The sequence below is a fragment of the Diadema antillarum genome, unplaced genomic scaffold (assembly GCF_040938485.1).
Source record: "Diadema antillarum isolate AM-2024a unplaced genomic scaffold, OU_Dant_1.0 seq00000054_RagTag, whole genome shotgun sequence".
Classification (NCBI taxonomy): domain Eukaryota; kingdom Metazoa; phylum Echinodermata; class Echinoidea; order Diadematoida; family Diadematidae; genus Diadema; species Diadema antillarum.
In genome coordinates this window covers 91882-109134 of record NW_027271162.1, presented here as the reverse complement: position 1 = coordinate 109134, position 17253 = coordinate 91882, and the positions used below count along the sequence as shown (strand labels likewise).

The following is a 17253-nucleotide window of genomic DNA, read 5'->3' as shown; positions in this document are numbered from 1 at the left end:
GCATTAATGCATCGGTGATACGAATGGACTAAAAGTTGAAGGTATCAACTTAATCACGTTGATGGAGTCTACACTGCAAAAAGCCCGGTGTTAAATAGTGAACACCGAGCTGGTATTAAATTTTCGGTGCTCATTTATGGTGTTAAATTAATACCTCCGGGTGTCATTTCCAAATTTTAAACTGTTTTTGAAGAGTTTCTCAGTAACTGCACTTCTTGTTGATTTTTGATTTAAACAAGACAATCAAGAATTTTACATTAAAAAACTAGATTTTTGAAAAAATGTGAAAATAAATTTATACTAAAGTAACACCAGCTGGTGTGGTCTCTTATTGAAGCTGGACGGGTGTTAAAACATTGATATTAACACCAACAAATATCAAATCAACACCATGTGGTGTCATTTTTGAATTAACACCAGTACAGTGTCAAAATAACACCAGGTACAGTGTCAAATTAACACCACGAAGTATCAGGTGAACACTTTTCAACACCATCACAGTGCATTTTTAACACCTGTGGGTGTGGTCCTTTAGTGAAGTTTAATCGGTGTTAGATTTAACACCCGTGGTGTTAAATCTAACACCGAAGTTTTTACAGTGTATGAACATTAAGATTTTGAACGAATGTTGACGGAATATGAAAAGATAGCACAATACCCCGGATATCTCAAATATGAACAATTCATAAATTTTTAATCAAAATATCACTGGGCAATTAATTGATGGTTGATATATCAGTTGCAATATGCAGTAGGATATGCACTTAATGCTGATTTTTTTTTTTCAAAATAAAGATACTCCAAAATGTAAACACCATTAAATACTTGTAATAGACATAGTCATATATCATATCTATACTATTAGCTGTGTCATTACGTTACTGCGAAAGTTTTTAACATAGAAAGAAAACAAAAATCACACTTTTTACGATAGGCACATATAGGATTACATAGGGTGAAATAAGTATGTGTATTTGTGTGCGCGCAAATAATATGGGAGTAGAAAATGACAGAAGAATACTCGATCAATTTTATATATTGTTTTGCATTGTATCTCTTATTTTACCTTTTGATCTTGATTTTTAGTGCGGGTCAATATATTCTCATCTGAACATATGCATGTTCAAATCTCCGTTTTAACGCTTGTGTAGAAATCATCAGCGGGAAAATATCCTTCTATCCATCGTGGAAATTGCCATTTTTTTCCTTTTTATGTCGAATAGAAAGAGAAATTCCTTTCTTTATAACAGTTCATAGATGGTAGAATTTTTGTTTGAACAACTTTTCTCGTGTCCATGATTGTAGACGACTATCAGTTGTAAGTTACTACTTCTTGGTGTTCTTCTACAATTATTGCAGCATTTCTGATCTCGCTGTTCTTTTCTTTTTCTTACTAATGAGAGTTGATACGTCGAAAACGAATAATATTGGCTAGTAATTTCAGGTGATATCTATCTCATCACTTCTAAGTATAAGTGTAATAGCAGAGGCTACTGCTCTGGTATTTCGTAGTACTTATCTTATATACTTTCTCTAACTGGCTTGAAGCCAATCAATGTAAAAGTTTCACGAATGAGGGCACTTTCTTGAAGGCAATACTGTAGGAGAACTCATGACTGTAAAGGCAGAGGCGTAAGACACTGCTCATGCCCAGGAAGTAGGCAATTTCGTCGATGTGGCAGACGATGTCAAAGACGACGGGTGATGTCGGAGAAGCTGTCGAAGACGACGGTCGTTCAGTCGTCCTCGTCTTCCCACGCGCTGTCGTCGCTCGAAAACGTACTGCTAGTCTCCTCGTCAGAGCTCACCTCCATGGCGATACGGCGTCTCAAGATGGCCTCGACGCTGTTCGCTTCCGGTTCAGCCGCCCGCTGCTTCTCGACGTTCACGTCCACCTTTCGCAGCTTCATTCCTGTGAATAGTGAGAGCAAAAATGACGATACAGAAAGTAGCAAGCAATGTTTATACAACGTCATAGCTGTCAATTTATTTAAACCTTAAACACCGTAAATATTGCAATATGAATTAATCAAATAATAATCATAGTAAATATTGTGGAGAAAATAACTGTTTCATGAGGGTGGCGATATGAAACAGGTGTCATGGATTTTTTCAGCACTTTATAGATATTTTGTGGTCGATATGCAGATCTATTTATACTCTCTAGGGGGAAAAGCGGGTATAGTTTCACCGCTTTGCTCATTTTGCTGTCTTCAAACTATTCGAGCAATATTTTAAAATTTTACAATGGAGACATGTAGGTCTTCACCAGAAAGGAAGTAAATTCGTGGAAATTCAGGAACTTAAATTTGGTCCATGTTGTTTACAAGATATATCCCGCTTAAAAGATGCCAGTCTTTTCTTGAAGCTTGAAGACATATTCATCATCTTCTTCTTCTTCTTCTTTTTCTTCTTGCAGCATGAAGATAAGTGTGATCACGTACAAATTTGAGTTTTGAATCACCAAATCCACACATGACGTAGCGTCTGAAACAAAATCTAAATGCTTCAATTAAAGTACATTATCCCCCGCTCACTATAGAAGTTTCCCATCTTGAATATTGTTGCATCTCAATGTCATATTTGTTTTGACTGTGAATAATCATCTCCGAAATGTGCATATATAATCACCAGAGTCAAAAAAGAAAAATCAATGCATTGTCATGTATTTTCATCTGTGATTACTTCAAAGAAAACTATGATCTGATCGAGAACTAAATGAAATATAATTTAGAGAGAGAGAAAAAAATATATATATATATTATTTCATGAGACTGTATTTCAAATGGCATCGGTTTCATTCTAACTAGCTCTCCTGTCACGACAAAGTTTATATTTAATCTGCCGAACTACCTCATTACCTCATTGTTGGACAAAGAAGTCAAATCGCGTGAAAGAAAGAAACTCGATTTTTAATAGCAAAGCTCATTCTGCTTCAAGGAAGCCATTCAAGTCCAAAGCATTATGGACCTCCAGTGTTATAGAGAAAACACAAAATCGACATTCATATTTGAACCAGTCCTCAAAAAGATAAGGTCTCATGATTAATCGGGGTCATCCACAAGCTCAGCACACACGAGTCATACGGACCACGAGTTAGACATCGGAAAAATTGGTTCACAAGTCATACAGCCCACGAGCTAGATATTATAAAGCAAAACAGGCCCACCAACTAGGCAGTAATTAAAACAGGCCAATAATCTTGACACTAGGCAAATAGGGCTCACGACCTCGACACTAGGCAAACAAGGCCCACGAGCTCGACGCTACGTACAGTAAGCCCTATGATGTGATGTCGAGCTGTTTCTTTTTCTTTTTTTTTCTTTTCTTTTTTTAGTGTCGAGCTCGCGGGCCTTGCTTGACTAGTGTCGAGTTCATGGGAATCATCTGTCTAGCGTCTGGCTCGTGTACCGTATAGCTCGTGGGGCTTGTTCACTTAGTGATTAGCTCGTGGGCTGTATAACTAGTGGGTGTTGAGCTCGTGACGTGCACCCGTGTAATCAAATTCAATGGAAAGAAGCCGTTTCAGGTTTCTTTGCCTCGTTTTATACTTGCCCTGTCTGATGGCCGAGAGGATGTCGTCTCGCGTGTCTTGGACTACCGTAATGGGCTCGGGGATTTTCGAGGTTCGATCAATATGTAGAGGGTTTGGGATGAAGGCCGGTATGGGAGGAGGTGCAGGAGGGGCGGGGCCTGCCCTTTGGTTGGGTGGAGGCAAGTTTGGAGGAGGAGGCGGAGGCGGAGGAACGTTGCCAGGCAACGAAGAGGATGGTGGCTGTGGAAATGCCTGCGCGTCGTCCATTAAGGAGTCCATGTCGGAATAGAGTGCGTCTGACGGGTCTGAAGGAGGTGGGGGCAATAGGTCCTCCGATGGGGGAGGAGGAGGCATGGGTAGCTCGCCGGGGAACGCCTCCATAGGTGATGAGGGTGCGCTGAAGTCACCGCCGTCTCCTATTGGTAGCTGTGGTGGAGGCGGTAGTGGATCTTCTTCTAGTGGTCGTTCTGCGATCTCTCCGTTTTCTAGAGGTTTGGAGGCATCTTGCTGCTCCTGCCCAGCTTGCTCTTCGTGGTTACCGGTCGTACCCTGAGATGTTTGCCTACGGCGTGTTGATTTCGGGCGCTCCTGCCTCTCTCTGTCAATGTCATCAAGCTCCTTTCCCCTACCTTTCCCGGCTTTACGCGTCTTCACCACTTTGGTCGGTCCTTTACCAATGTTTGACACCGGCCTTTTCTATTAAAGTCATAAAAGAACAAAGAGAGCACACACTACTTCAGTGCACATTAACTTTCTTTAAGAGAGTTTCCAACGGCACCTCATCATTCCCTTGTTATTGTCAGAAAATAATAGTTATTGCAAACACAGTCGCTATATAGGCCTACAAAAATAATGTAAATATAATGTATAACATATCGGGCTTTACCTGAACTTTTTTTCTCTGCTGTCCCTTTAGAGCCAGTAATATCTTCAAATTTCAAATTTGGTAGCCACCAAAAGGCAACCTTTTTGGAAATTTGTCGGCCCACCATCAATTTTAGTGGCCCGGACCACCGCTAATACTGAGCCTGGTATGAATGCATTCATTATATGTATATTATATACATATATATATATATATATATATATATATATATATATATATATATACACACTATACAGAGAGAGTGAGAGAGGTAAGAAAACAGAGAGAGTGGGAAAGGAGATACACAGAATGTTACTATCTGCAGAACGCGTTTGTTGATGATCACTGATGAAAATAATGATACATGTGTGATATTTTGTTGATAACTATTATTCAATTCAATAGTGTATTGATTTCCATCATCAAAAAGAAAAGAAAAAGTTGACATAATCCAAAGTGATACAATTTTTTTTTCATTTTTCTTACACTCGTCTGTTAAAGGATTTTTTTTTCAAATACAATATATATGCACGAATGATATCATAAAAAGAAACAGTGGACTTTGCCATGGCAACAAAAATAGTAAATAATCAAAATGATAGAAAACAGTGTTCCACTAAGAAAGCCAAGCTTGTAAGACGTGGAACACTGAGATGAGGAAGAATTCTTCAAGAAGATGCCCTTGGTTTGTGTCTTTCCGTGTGTGTGTGTGTGTGTGTGTGTGTGTGTGTGTGTGTTGTGTGTGCGTGTGTGTGTGTGTGTGTGGTGTGTGGTGTGTGTGTGTGTGTGTGTGTAGCGAATACCATATACATTCTTTTTTTCATCTGATTTTGAAATAAGAGTAAATAGAAATGGCGTTCATAATCAATTCTTGAAGGAACTTTACAAGTTAGTAGTATCCGGCAAAACAATGAATTTACCATTCGCTTTTTCTTCTTCTTCATGATGTCTTTCTTCTGTTCAGTCAACCATCGCTCGAAGAAGAACTTGGGATCGGTGTAAAACTTCATCGCATCTTTGTCATCCTCTCTGCAATTGAAAAGAAGAAAAACAGTTTAAAAAAGGTGTGCTTTCCATGTGAAATTGCATTATCTCATTCATAATATGAATGAGAGCACTCTGATAGAGTTCAACCAGTTTCATTACGCATATTTTACCGGCAAGAATTTTCTATCGTATAGATATAGTGTGTGGTGAGTAGCAATAGTTGTTATCACGTTGTAGCTCGATTTGTAGAGCGGCTTTCCTTTCTCTATCTGCCTGTCTGTCTGTCTCTGTCCGTCAGTCTGCTGTCTGTCTGTCTGTCTGTCTGTCTTTCTGTCTGTCTATCTCTCTCTCTCTCTTTGAGGGGTCACCTGGGGTCAAATCGATTTATTTCTATAACAATCTCCCCAAAACATCGTGCTCGTTTCATGTGTTTTTGTCTGAAAAGTTTTAGTCTTGTACGTCGTAAGGCAGTGTCAATCTTATCCGATTGCCTGAGTTTTCACTTATCACTGCTGCAGTTGTGCAAACGCATTACTCGGTTAGCACTGCAGTGAGTAAGAGTATAGCCCTATCTTATCTTTTCTGTGGGTTCAATTTGAGTTCACTTGATCGCAAGGAAAGACTGAAAGCTAAAAATGGAAATGATTATAAATACATTGATTAATGGTATCTCGTAATATAAATCTCGACTTATAAATCATCTGTCATTATCTAGATCGGTTCTGCCTCATCAACTGAGCGGGAGCGAGAGGACTAAGGTGGAAGAATCCCCCTATATTGTGGATTAGGAGGACTGGGTTGTTCGAACCCCTTTCGGTGCTCTCATCTTTGAAGAAGACGTTTGAAATACCTCTGATGCCTCTATCGGCAATATTGGGGACGGTATTCATGGTGGCAGGGTCATCACGCGTAATTACGCGTTAATCAAATTCAGGTGACTCAAGTTCCACAATACCATTAATCAAAAGCATTGTCTTGACAAGGTTTCCATTCTGAAAATGATATGAGGTATATGTATCGCTGCTACTGGTAGCTTTGATATTGGTTGAAAACACAAACAAACACACAAATAAACAAACAACATCATTAAAATCTAATGAGATAAAGGTAAGAGATTATTAAGCAGATGGGAAAAGACATGTGCAATGAGTTTTCTGCAATTTGTCTCTGTACAAACGAAATTTGTAAGATTGCAACTGCTGACTCAATGTACGGAGGGAGACCCAAAAAAAATAAAAATCATGCCACAAGATAAAGAAACTTTGAATTTTGTCTATGAAGGTGGTAGGTTAGTTTGCAGAGTTCTATGTGTTAAATTCATATCTCACCATAATACGTGTCTCATCAACAATCATGGAGTCCTTCTATGCTTTATTCAGTTCTATTTGTTCTGTTGTCAATGGAAAAGGAAAATTTTCGTGTGTTTTTTTTTTCTTTTCTTTTTAATGCACGCGTGCATATTCGGGTGAGTGTCTGTGAGTGTTAATATATCGTGTTTGAATATGAAATGCGTGCGTGCTTGTTTTTGTTTTCATGTTTTGTGTGGGTTTTGATTGTGTTTTGTTTTGTTTTTTTGCCTGTCAGTGTGATTCCGAAAAAGGTTCGGCATGTCAACACATCGTTCTTTATGTGCCTTTTTCCCTTCCTTCCGTTTCCAGCTGGTTTCCTGCAAACCCCATCCCCGGTGAATTCAGGATGTGCGATCTTTCAGAGAGTATGAATTATAGAAATATATACTTATATATATATTCATAAATGTATACATATAGATAGATATACGAGTATGTAGGGCCTACCTGTATTTGCTGAGAAGGTTAAGAGGTGGCGGCTTCTGGCATCGCTCGTACGTCTCCTTCATAGCTGACGGCATGGTGGGCGAAGACACGACCTTGGTATCCATGATGAGGCCACTCTTGAAGTTTATCCGGGTGTTGATGTCTCGCATTGATACTGCAAATAAAACGAGGACGAGGAAAATTGTACTGAAAAAAAAAATGATGTCAACTTATGTGTACAAAAAAAAAGATAAATGCAAATAGATACATGCATATAACGTTTATGTATGTACACACACACACACACACACACACACACACAGATTTATTATATATACATAACCAAAATTTTCGGCCCGCCTCGGACCGTCGTCATTGTATACACTGATGAAGGCCCGAGGTTCGGTGGGTATAAGCAGAACTGAACAGAACGTACCTCTTAAAAGATGTTGTGAATAAAAAGATAAATAATAAGTAATAAATATGCATACTTGTCGTATTGGTGCTCAAGGGAATTTTTTCGATTTTCAAACGTGAGAAATCTAAATGAAACATCGAATCTGAATGACAGACTAGCCAGTCGATATCAGCTCCCACATGCTACAGTCATTTCGTCAGGTCACACAGTAAGAGTGCGTTGATACCAGAACACTATTATACATGTTAGATTAAACACACACACACACATACACACACACACACACACACACACACACACACACACACACACACTCATAAATACAAACAAAACAGGGTACAACAATTCCCATCAAGTCAACTTGAATTTCCTTAACACTTAGTGAACTTCATTTTGTTTTGTATACAAGTACAAGCACCAAAACATTTTGCGGAATTTCCTTTCTCTCCATATGGTGGCCTAATAATCTGATTTCATTCTCGAGGGAGATTTGAGGGATTTCCCCGACCTCGCTTTATGTCAATAAGGCGCGAGCCTGTGCCGTTTACTCCTTTTTCTACACGTATTATATACTTCATCTTCGAATGATCCCGTAGACACTCTTTCCCACGGGAGTTTTTTAATTGCTCAATTGTGAATTGCTCTTCCTCTTCAATTTAGATGCACAATATTATTATGTGGGTCATGCTGCATAAAGACAAAGTGTGGTGTGCTTCAACATCCTATATAATAGCGGGCACATTTTGGCAGAGAGGTGGTGCAGTTATCACGTACAACTATAGTGGTATATGTCATGGACACTTGGTTCTCTTGCAGACTTTCAGTCTGAAAGTTATATCGTATAAAGGGTTTATATAGCGTCATACGTCGGGTTTTATTCCGTTGTTGTTTACGTGTTGTTGTCTTTGGGGCGCTGTGGGGGCGCTGTGGCATAGTGGATAAGACTCCCGACTCCCAATCGGAGGACCTGAGTTCGATTCTCGCCCAGTGCTTACGTCCTTGGACAAGATGTTTTTTACCCACCATGTCCCTCTCGATAAATGGGTACCTCCCTCTCTGTCAATGGGTACGTGGCAACGCTAGGGTAATAATGATGGCAGGGCCCTATGGTAGAACAGTGGCAACTCTGAAAAGGCTACCCTGGATATTCAAAGCGAGACCTTATTATTTTTATCTTCAAGGCTCGTTCCGGACATGCGAAAAGCGACAAGCGATTAAATTCTGGCACATTCTAATCGAGAATGCATGGGATTCCGAGCAAATTGTCTAGACTTTTATTGCAGACAACATTATCACATTTTTATTCAACTCATCAACGGCGGCAGACGGACAGGTGTACTGTTCCTCGCCGCGTTGTTAAATATCGAGCGCTCTGCTCTATTAACCGCAGAACATTTTCTTTCCTGTGAACACTGACAAGAAGAGGGAATGATCACGTGGTTTACTAATGAGAATGGCCCATGATGAGTAACGAAGTAAAATGTCCAGAGAGTGTTTCCTTTCAAGTGGACGAAAGGACGAACACCATCATTTCAGATAGGAATTCACTCTACAATGCCCGATGCTCGAGTGGATTCAATTGAACAGAAATAGTAACACTCAACTAAACCGAATAGTGGAGATTTGGTCAAAGCCATCCATGATGGTACGAAAGTTTTGTTTTTGTTTGTTTGTTTGTTTTTTAATGCTAAAGTGAAATCAATCATGTACCACAGGGTCGTAACCACATTGCTTTAGGAGGTGTATAGTATCGAAACAAGGACATTGAATTAAACTTATATAAATGAATAGATAAATAATTTTGATATAAATCACTGATTGAAAATATCAATAATAAATAACTATAGTGATGAATAAATAAGTTCACGAATATAAGACAGGAATAAATAAAACATGCCATTACTTTTGTCAGCAATTTAGAAACTTTGAACCGTATCCCTTGAAAGTCATTCTTGTCACGTAACCTAGTTTGTTGCCAAAGATACTTCAATAGTTCAGTTAGCAAACTGTGTATTTCATTTTGACAAAGAAGTATATAATTATAGTGTTGATTAATAAGCAAGTTAGTGGGAAACATGTTTATGGTGAAATCATAATTATCTCATATACTAGTAGGTCTAATTTTCAAATGTGCGTGTAACCAATATCAATAATGTGAAACTCTTAAAGTTCCATAAATTCGCATCATTATGAAAACTGCCCAAATATTGTTTGACTGCAATGTATTCACAGAATTTATCGGATAGAGATAAGAAATGAGCGTCAGAATTAAGCAGCATATTTTCTCAATGCGGATAAGATGTAAGACAAATCGTTCTCTTTAAGACAGGAAGTAACAATGGGTGTGGGTGTTGTTCTTCTTTTCGATATAAAATTTATGGAACCGTACGTGTAAATCTTGAAACAGACATTTGAAATTTTAATTCGGGAAAAAATGTGGCTTTAGGTGTTTGCCTTCAAAGTCTGAGCATCGCTTTGAAATGCGACGTTATTACACGTGGTTCTATCTGACGAGACCAATTGCCCCAACCTATACTTTCAAAAAATGGACGCATTTTCCTTGTTTTCTTAATCAAGAGAGTATAAGGGGTGAAACAGACTGGACAGAAGTTTGGAGAGTTGAAATACATAAGGTAGGTCATCGGATGATGTACACGCAACATCTTCCTATTCTACTTGATAAGAATACAGTAATGACCGCCAATTTCGTCCACCTCCGCTTGATCTGCGTGTAACGTTCGTGCATTTACAGGGCATTTTAGAAATACGGATTTGCATAAAGCAGTAGTCGTGATTACTTTACGACATCATCTTACATAATTATCACCCGTATGCATGTCGGGTACACCTCAACCAAGGAGGTATAGGCCTACTACGCGAGTACCTCTTTGATTCAACGATTCAACACTCCACAAGTGGTGTAAAATAAAAACGTCGAAGTTCTAAGTGATCCATCTTTGTATTTTACTGCTTCTGAGGAGCTCTTTGTTTCTTTTTTTTCTTTTCATCGATCTGTATTGCGATCATTTTACCTATGATTAGCATTTGCAGTTATAATTCATTTCTTGATAAACATGATATTTGTGCCATATCGTCACACAATGCGTCGTGTTTTGCGACTGCTTACTCTATTGTACGTTGATATAGTTCTTATAAGGCAAACAACAAGAACATATTGCTTGAATTTTTTTTTTTCTAGAAGAGACGTATTTGAAATGAGAACGCCAGAAGACGATTTGTTGTGATTCGCATAGGTGTTTCAGTCATGACGTATTGGTGAAAGAGCGATTTGCTCCAACTCGCCGATGAGCATTGTCAAGGGCCAGAAGGTGACTTGTAATAAATCCCATTGTTGAAGAAGAACTCTTTTATGAGAGTTATGAAGGTAAGCTTGAATAGTGGCCCTCTCGTCCGAAACAAGGCACCTATAGCCAAGTTACAACATGTCGCCTTCTCACGGCATGTACAAGCTTCCTTGCGTTGTCCTACACATTTATGACATCCTTCATTGGCAGTAAATTATTATTTCTACTGTATCAAAATTTAAGAGCATATAAATTTTGACTTAATTATGACTTGTGAAACATGCCTCTCCTATACATTGATCCTCTTCTGCTAAAGATTCTAAAGTGCTTGACACGTAATGAAATACCCCCAAGCGCGCGCACACACACACACACACACACACGCACGCTCAACGATCACTATTCCAAGGAGTCAAAAGTCTTGAGACTTTGCCACTGAGAAAAGGAATTTGACGATAAACAAAAAAAAAAAAAAAAAATGGGGGACAAGGAAGGAAGAGAGGCAAGCAAGCAGAATAGACCTGCAGAATGATAGGTTTAGAAAGAATGGCAGTGAAATATAGAAATTTAAAGGGAGAGATCGACAAATGATAGATATCGAAGGATATAGGGGAATTAAGTAACTTCCATGGATAACCACTCAGGTGGATGCGTACATTAAAAGGCGCGGTCAGACTAGCAAAAGATTGAGAAGTTTGGCGGGGTGGCATGGGAGGGGATATCCTTAATTTGAGTAGGAAGTTTCTCGAGAAGTCAAAAGATTCGAGATCTTCAAGATCGCAATCTTAAATTTCTTTCGATCTTTTGCCAGTCTGACCGTACCTACATTACTGGCTTGCTTGCTTGCTTGTTTGTGTGCTGGTTGGTTAATTAGTTGAATGGTTGGTTGGCTGGTTGGTTGGTTGGCTGGTTGTTTGGTTGATCACATATTGGTTTTGTATTACCATGGAGGTTATTCCACCTCCGTGGTATTACTTTTGACTTTCCAGTTGTTAGGTTTCTGTACCATAAAATGTGTAACTGACGATTGATTACCAATGATGGCTGATCTTTTTTTTCCGATTTACGTCATTTTTTTTTACATGTCATGAAACTTTCTCCTGATGGTAGACTCAGGAAAATCAAAACAATTTCTTTTCTTATCGTTTACAGTTTTCCCCATAGCTTTCTTCACTCTGCAATTTCTTTGAGAGAAAGAAGTTGGAAGGCAATAGAGGAACTTATAGAGAGCAAACAAAGCTAAAAATCAAACAGCTCGAAAAAAAACCAATTAGAAATTGCTCGTTAGCATTTTATTACATGTGACCGGAAACGTGGGATTTGTGTCTCTATATCCAACGGCTAAGCATGCTCCTTAGAATTTAGATCAAGTCCATGAAGATTATTGCTGATATCGCATAATGAGCCGACACTGCCATGATGGACTCATATGGTGATGAGAAGAAAATCGCTTTTAAAGAGGGTTTTCTGATTTAAACGTCTCTCCTGGATACAGACATTACTCCTACACTAATAATGAAAGAAGTAGAGTCTTCTCTAACGGAAATACAGATAATGTCAACCTGCTAGATAGGCAAAAACGCAACGAAAGCGTAGGCTCAAATGTAATATATGGATAATAATAGAGTATAATGAAGGGAGATTTGATGGCCGAGCATCAGAGCAGTTATACGAAGCTTATTGAGGGGATCTACGAACGTGAACAGATTGGTCGAGGGCATAAATAAGTCATCTGCGATAGGAATAAATAGATAATTGAGGAGATTACTGTGTAGAGGTAGACATGATTATGTTTCATAATATATAACATGTACGTATAGATATCATTTAATATATAGTTTCAATAGTTTGATTTTAATGTCTCAGACAGACGTGTATTTGTGGGCATATGTGTGTGTGTGTGTGTCTGCGTGTGTGTGTCTGGGCGTGCGTTGTGTTGATACAACTGTAGTTTGTGTTATGGTGGTATGTCAATTGTCAATACCTACATAGATATAAATAGACGAGAAAAGTATGAACACAAAGAAACACATGACAGGATTTACTTTTAATTCAAAGTATTGTATACTAACCCGTGTCCTTGAGCGGATCCATCTGGCTCACGGCCCGGCTGATGGCATCCATGCGACTCTGAATGTTGCCGGCTCGGGTCGAGATGGCCATCGACTCTTGGAACAGGTCGCCGAAGATGTCCTCGGCGTGCTTGCTCAGGTTGCCCAGCTGGCGGATGATGCTGGCCAGGGTGTAGTTGCTGACGCACTCGAGCTCATTGTCGATGTCCTTTCCGATGTCGAGCTGACTTACGAAGACAGGTTCGACCTCTCTCTTTATCAGCGGCATCTTGACTCCCGAGTTATCTACCTCTGACTTATCCCAATCCCGGATCCCAATAAACGATAGTCAAGCAGCTATCTCGGTGAGATCGTAGACTGCGTCTTCTGTGCAAGTAGGAAGTATCGAAAGTAATCAGCAGCCATGAGCGTAGCCAAAGGAAACTGAATGAGGACTGCAACACTATAGGGCTTTTTACACTTGTAAAATTTTGCTTAGCCCCGGACCAACGGTGGGGCTAAGGGGGGGCCTTAGCCCCACCGTTGGTACGGGACTATCCTTAGCCCACTTTCTGTTTACACTCGTTTTTGCCAAAGTGGGCTAGCCCCACCGATAGTACGGTACTATCTGGCCCTGCAAAATAGCAGGGGTTAGCACCGCAATTGAGTGTAAACAGAACGAAAAAATAATCCTGGGCTAAGCGACGGAGACGAAGTCCGACCCTCACTGACCAATTAGAAACGAGGTCATCAAGTGCTGCCGGTGCGTGCGTGTACGTGTACAGTACACAGCGTAATTATGAATATTCATGTGGTTTGGAAAGTCCGGGGCTAAGAAATACGAGTGTAAAAAGGTCAGTTTTCTCCTTAGCCCCGGACAAGAGATAGTACGGGACTAATTGGCGAGTGTAAAAAGCTGAAAAAATTGGTACGGGACTAACGATAGTCCTGGGTCAGAGAAAGTCCGGGGTTAAGAAACACAAGTGTAAAAAGCCCTTATGCTTATGGATAAAGAATCAAAGCACCCTTTCACTTCATGTCTTGACCATCTTGTGAAACCTGTAGTCTTTAGTCACAGATGGAGAGAGATAGATGTCATTACCTTGGAGTATGATAATTAACTGTCAAAGGAATTATTAGCTCTGATGTGGCGAGAGAACTATCGCTTTCGATGGTGGACTTCAGGAAGATATTATGGCATTCATACACTGGGATACATGCAGCAACAGTATAAAGGGACAAGGGCTCAGCATACATGTGAAGTTTTCTTTGATATTACTCAAACCACTGTTCATTACGAAGAAGATATTGTAACATCAGGCACTAACATTTCATACAAAATTGCACACCTACCAGATACAGGGTCAGGCTTGGTGAGAAGAAAGAAAGGAGAGAGATAGAGGAGACAAAACAATGTGGCAGGAAAATTTATAGGTTTCATAAACTCATATGCCCCTTGCTCAGTTGTTCATACAGAAATGGTTGTCGGGTTTGTTTGTTTATTTTTTCTCCTCTGGATTCCTTTAGAGCTATTTCGTTTGACGGTCAAGCAGTAATCACATATGAAGAGTAAACATTTCATATATTTTCAGACTTCAATATAATGCTACAATTCTTCTCTCAAAGTCCCAAAAGTAGCCGCTTTGATTAGTGTTCCACTGAACCCTTGAAGCGCAAAAGGCACGCGCTACATTATAATAATTATGTAGATTATGCGTAATCAATTCAAGCATATAAAAGGAAGGCATAGTTAACAATGTTGTGATGCAAAATGATCCCATTTCAGCCATTACTTACACTATCACTATACTCACCTTCATTTACCAAGACTGGGCGTACTTCCCAATGCACTACCTGTTGATCGTGCTGTCAATTTGGCTGTGCTCCTCTGCTGCGGTATATACGCGAAGGCTGCCGTGAACCTGTACTTCCTCGGAATAACAGGCTAGTGGAAGTGAACGTCAACAAGGACGAGCTCGCCTACTCAAGAGTTCACGAGTTGCCAAAGAAAGACGGTACCCGTCAAAAACAGTCAAAAGATATTCACTCACTGTGAGTGCATTATATTCTTATAAATACCAGCAAACCGATGCCAACGTGTGAGTACCACCACAATACCCTCTCTCAATGTTGTGTGTGTGTCCTCTGATCCTCGCTAAAGACGATTTATTTAGTGCGGTTGACTTCCTATTCGGTTGTGAATCCACCTACAAGCAGCATACTTCCCTATTGTAGAAATTCTTCCAAGTGAGATAATAACTACATGTGTATATTTATTGAAAGGTATAGGTATGCATTGAACTTCACATGCACTTTACAGGGGCCGCGGAATCAAGGGGCTGCAGCCACCCCCACCCCATCCACCCCCCCCCCCCCCACACACACACACACACAAACACACTTTTGGCTATTGATACCCCCCCCCCCTTCAAAAATATATATAAAAAGAAAAAATCTGAAAACAATTTTGACTTTTCGAATATTCTGTTTATACAGATTCTACCCCGTCGAAGCTGTGGGTAACCATTGACCCATGACTGTTGACAGCAAGAAGGGTGTTGATTCCTTTTTTCACACTGCCCATCAAAAAAAAAAAAAAAATAGATACTCCTCCTGACGGGGTGGGGGTGGGGTAACCATTGACCCTCCCCCTCTCGCCCATAACAGCCCCCCCCCCCCCCACACACACACACACACACACATAAACTCAAAAACGTTCCGCGGTCTCTGCTTCATTCCGTCATTACATTTGCAGGGGCGAATCCAGGAATTCTGCAAAGGGGGGGGGCAACTGATATTTCTGGTGCCACTTCCGAGTTTCATTTCCTTTTCTTTTCTTTTTATTTCTTTTGTTTTTCACGAAAAATAAAGGGGGCGTGCGCCGGTTGCGCCCCCTCTGGACCCGCCACTGCATTTGTTGTTGTTGTCTTTTTGTTTTGTTTTTAAACAGCAGGAAGGGTTTTGATTCTCTACACACTAACTACCAAGTAGGCCTACATGTAATAAAGCCTCTCCGGATCTGGCGATTTATAGGCCTATATCAATATCACTTTATATCAGAAGAGTCCACTCGTTTTGAGCATCGAACTGGCACGAACCCAAAGGGGATGGGAGTTAGAATGTACGGCAAATCGAAAGCAGACTATTCTCTGACACTATCTTCTGGAACCCGTGATAGTTGAGTTGTCTGCAACAGGCGCAAGAAGTTTTGTCATACTAAAAACATACAACAAATTACATGAAAACAACGAACAAAACGAGATCAAAACAAAACAGTAAAACTGAATAATTAGGACCAATATTTACGAGTAGTTAGGGAAGTAGGGGTCACACCTGGTCAGAATCTTTAAACGTAAAGTAACCCATCAAAGGCGCCGTCCTTCGTTGCGATGTCACGTTACGTTGCTGTCAATGACATGGCTGTCCGAGATATGATTTAAAGACGGTACACCTAAGACCGGCATCATTTGCCATAAATACATGTAATGGGAGGTACAAATTGCACCAAAGATCGTGGACGAATGAATCGTTCCGAAAATGTGCAAAGGAGTGTGGTTATCAATGTTGAAAAGTACTTTTGATAAACTAATATTAAACAGACGTGGTACATGACTTTAATGTTTGCCCGAACTAATCGATTTCAATCTGCACTTTTCGTTTTATTCCCTTATGTTTTCCAAAGTCATATATTCATTCCACTCCCCCCCCCCCCCCTCCACTCTTGTTTGGCATGTTGACGTAAAATATATGGCTCGAAAACAGTTTGGTAGCTTAATCTGAAAGAAGAGGAAGTTTCAGAGGGAATGGACTTTGACCACTCCATGAGTATGAACACACTCTGTGGCCTGTAGTAAATTCCTTGCATATTTTCTTTTTATTATACACTTCAGTCAAGATGTGGCCTTTTGCAAAAGGCAGTTCGCAATAATTTGTGGACGTGCACAGTCACATCGAGCCCAGCGAGCTCCGATCGCTATGTGCGAATCCACAAGTTATTGCGAGCTGCCTTTGCAAAAGTCTAGTCAAGACGAAGGGAGGGGGGGGGGGGGGGGGGGGGAGGGTACTTGATACGCTGTAGTGCATTACAGAAAGAGCTTCCTACCACTTGATATAAGTATCAGTAACTCTGTTGAGATATCGAACAATGATCGAGTTGTATCATAACGATCATACGAGTTATTGGATACTGTTCCTTCCGCTGCTTTCTCTAGACCGGAAAAAAAAAAAGTACAAGGGGGGGGGGGGGGGGGGGGGGGGTATAAGCAATTCATTGCGCTTGTATTGCAGCTCTTAGAATATCTTGTCATACTTCCCACA

At 40.1% G+C, this 17253-nt stretch overlaps 1 protein-coding gene across 1 annotated transcript; it reads right to left on the bottom strand.

The window, feature by feature from the left end:
- Nucleotides 1–1246: 1246 nt before the first annotated feature.
- Nucleotides 1247–14989, bottom strand: LOC139725688 (uncharacterized). The gene is made up of 6 exons (XM_071636771.1): nucleotides 14751–14989; nucleotides 12958–13323; nucleotides 7184–7337; nucleotides 5321–5429; nucleotides 3556–4231; nucleotides 1247–1912 (listed from the first exon to the last, which is right to left on the bottom strand). Exons 2-6 carry the CDS (start codon nucleotides 13223–13225, stop codon nucleotides 1737–1739), a joined length of 1383 nt encoding a protein of 460 aa, XP_071492872.1. The 5' UTR covers nucleotides 13226–13323; nucleotides 14751–14989; the 3' UTR covers nucleotides 1247–1736.
- Between the last annotated feature and the right edge of the window lie 2264 nt (nucleotides 14990–17253).

What these genes read in the sequence shown, in the direction of transcription:
- LOC139725688 (XM_071636771.1), bottom strand. Translation starts at nt 13,225, where the DNA reads ATGCCGCTGATAAAGAGAGAGGTCGAACCTGTCTTCGTAAGTCAGCTC. An exon ending in AACCTTCTCAGCAAATACAG is followed by an intron (nt 5,430 to 7,183) that starts GTAGGCCCTACA and finishes TTTCAATTGCAG; the next exon opens with AGAGGATGACAAAGATGCGA. An exon ending in AGAAGAAGAAAAAGCGAATG is followed by an intron (nt 4,232 to 5,320) that starts GTAAATTCATTG and finishes TGACTTTAATAG; the next exon opens with AAAAGGCCGGTGTCAAACAT.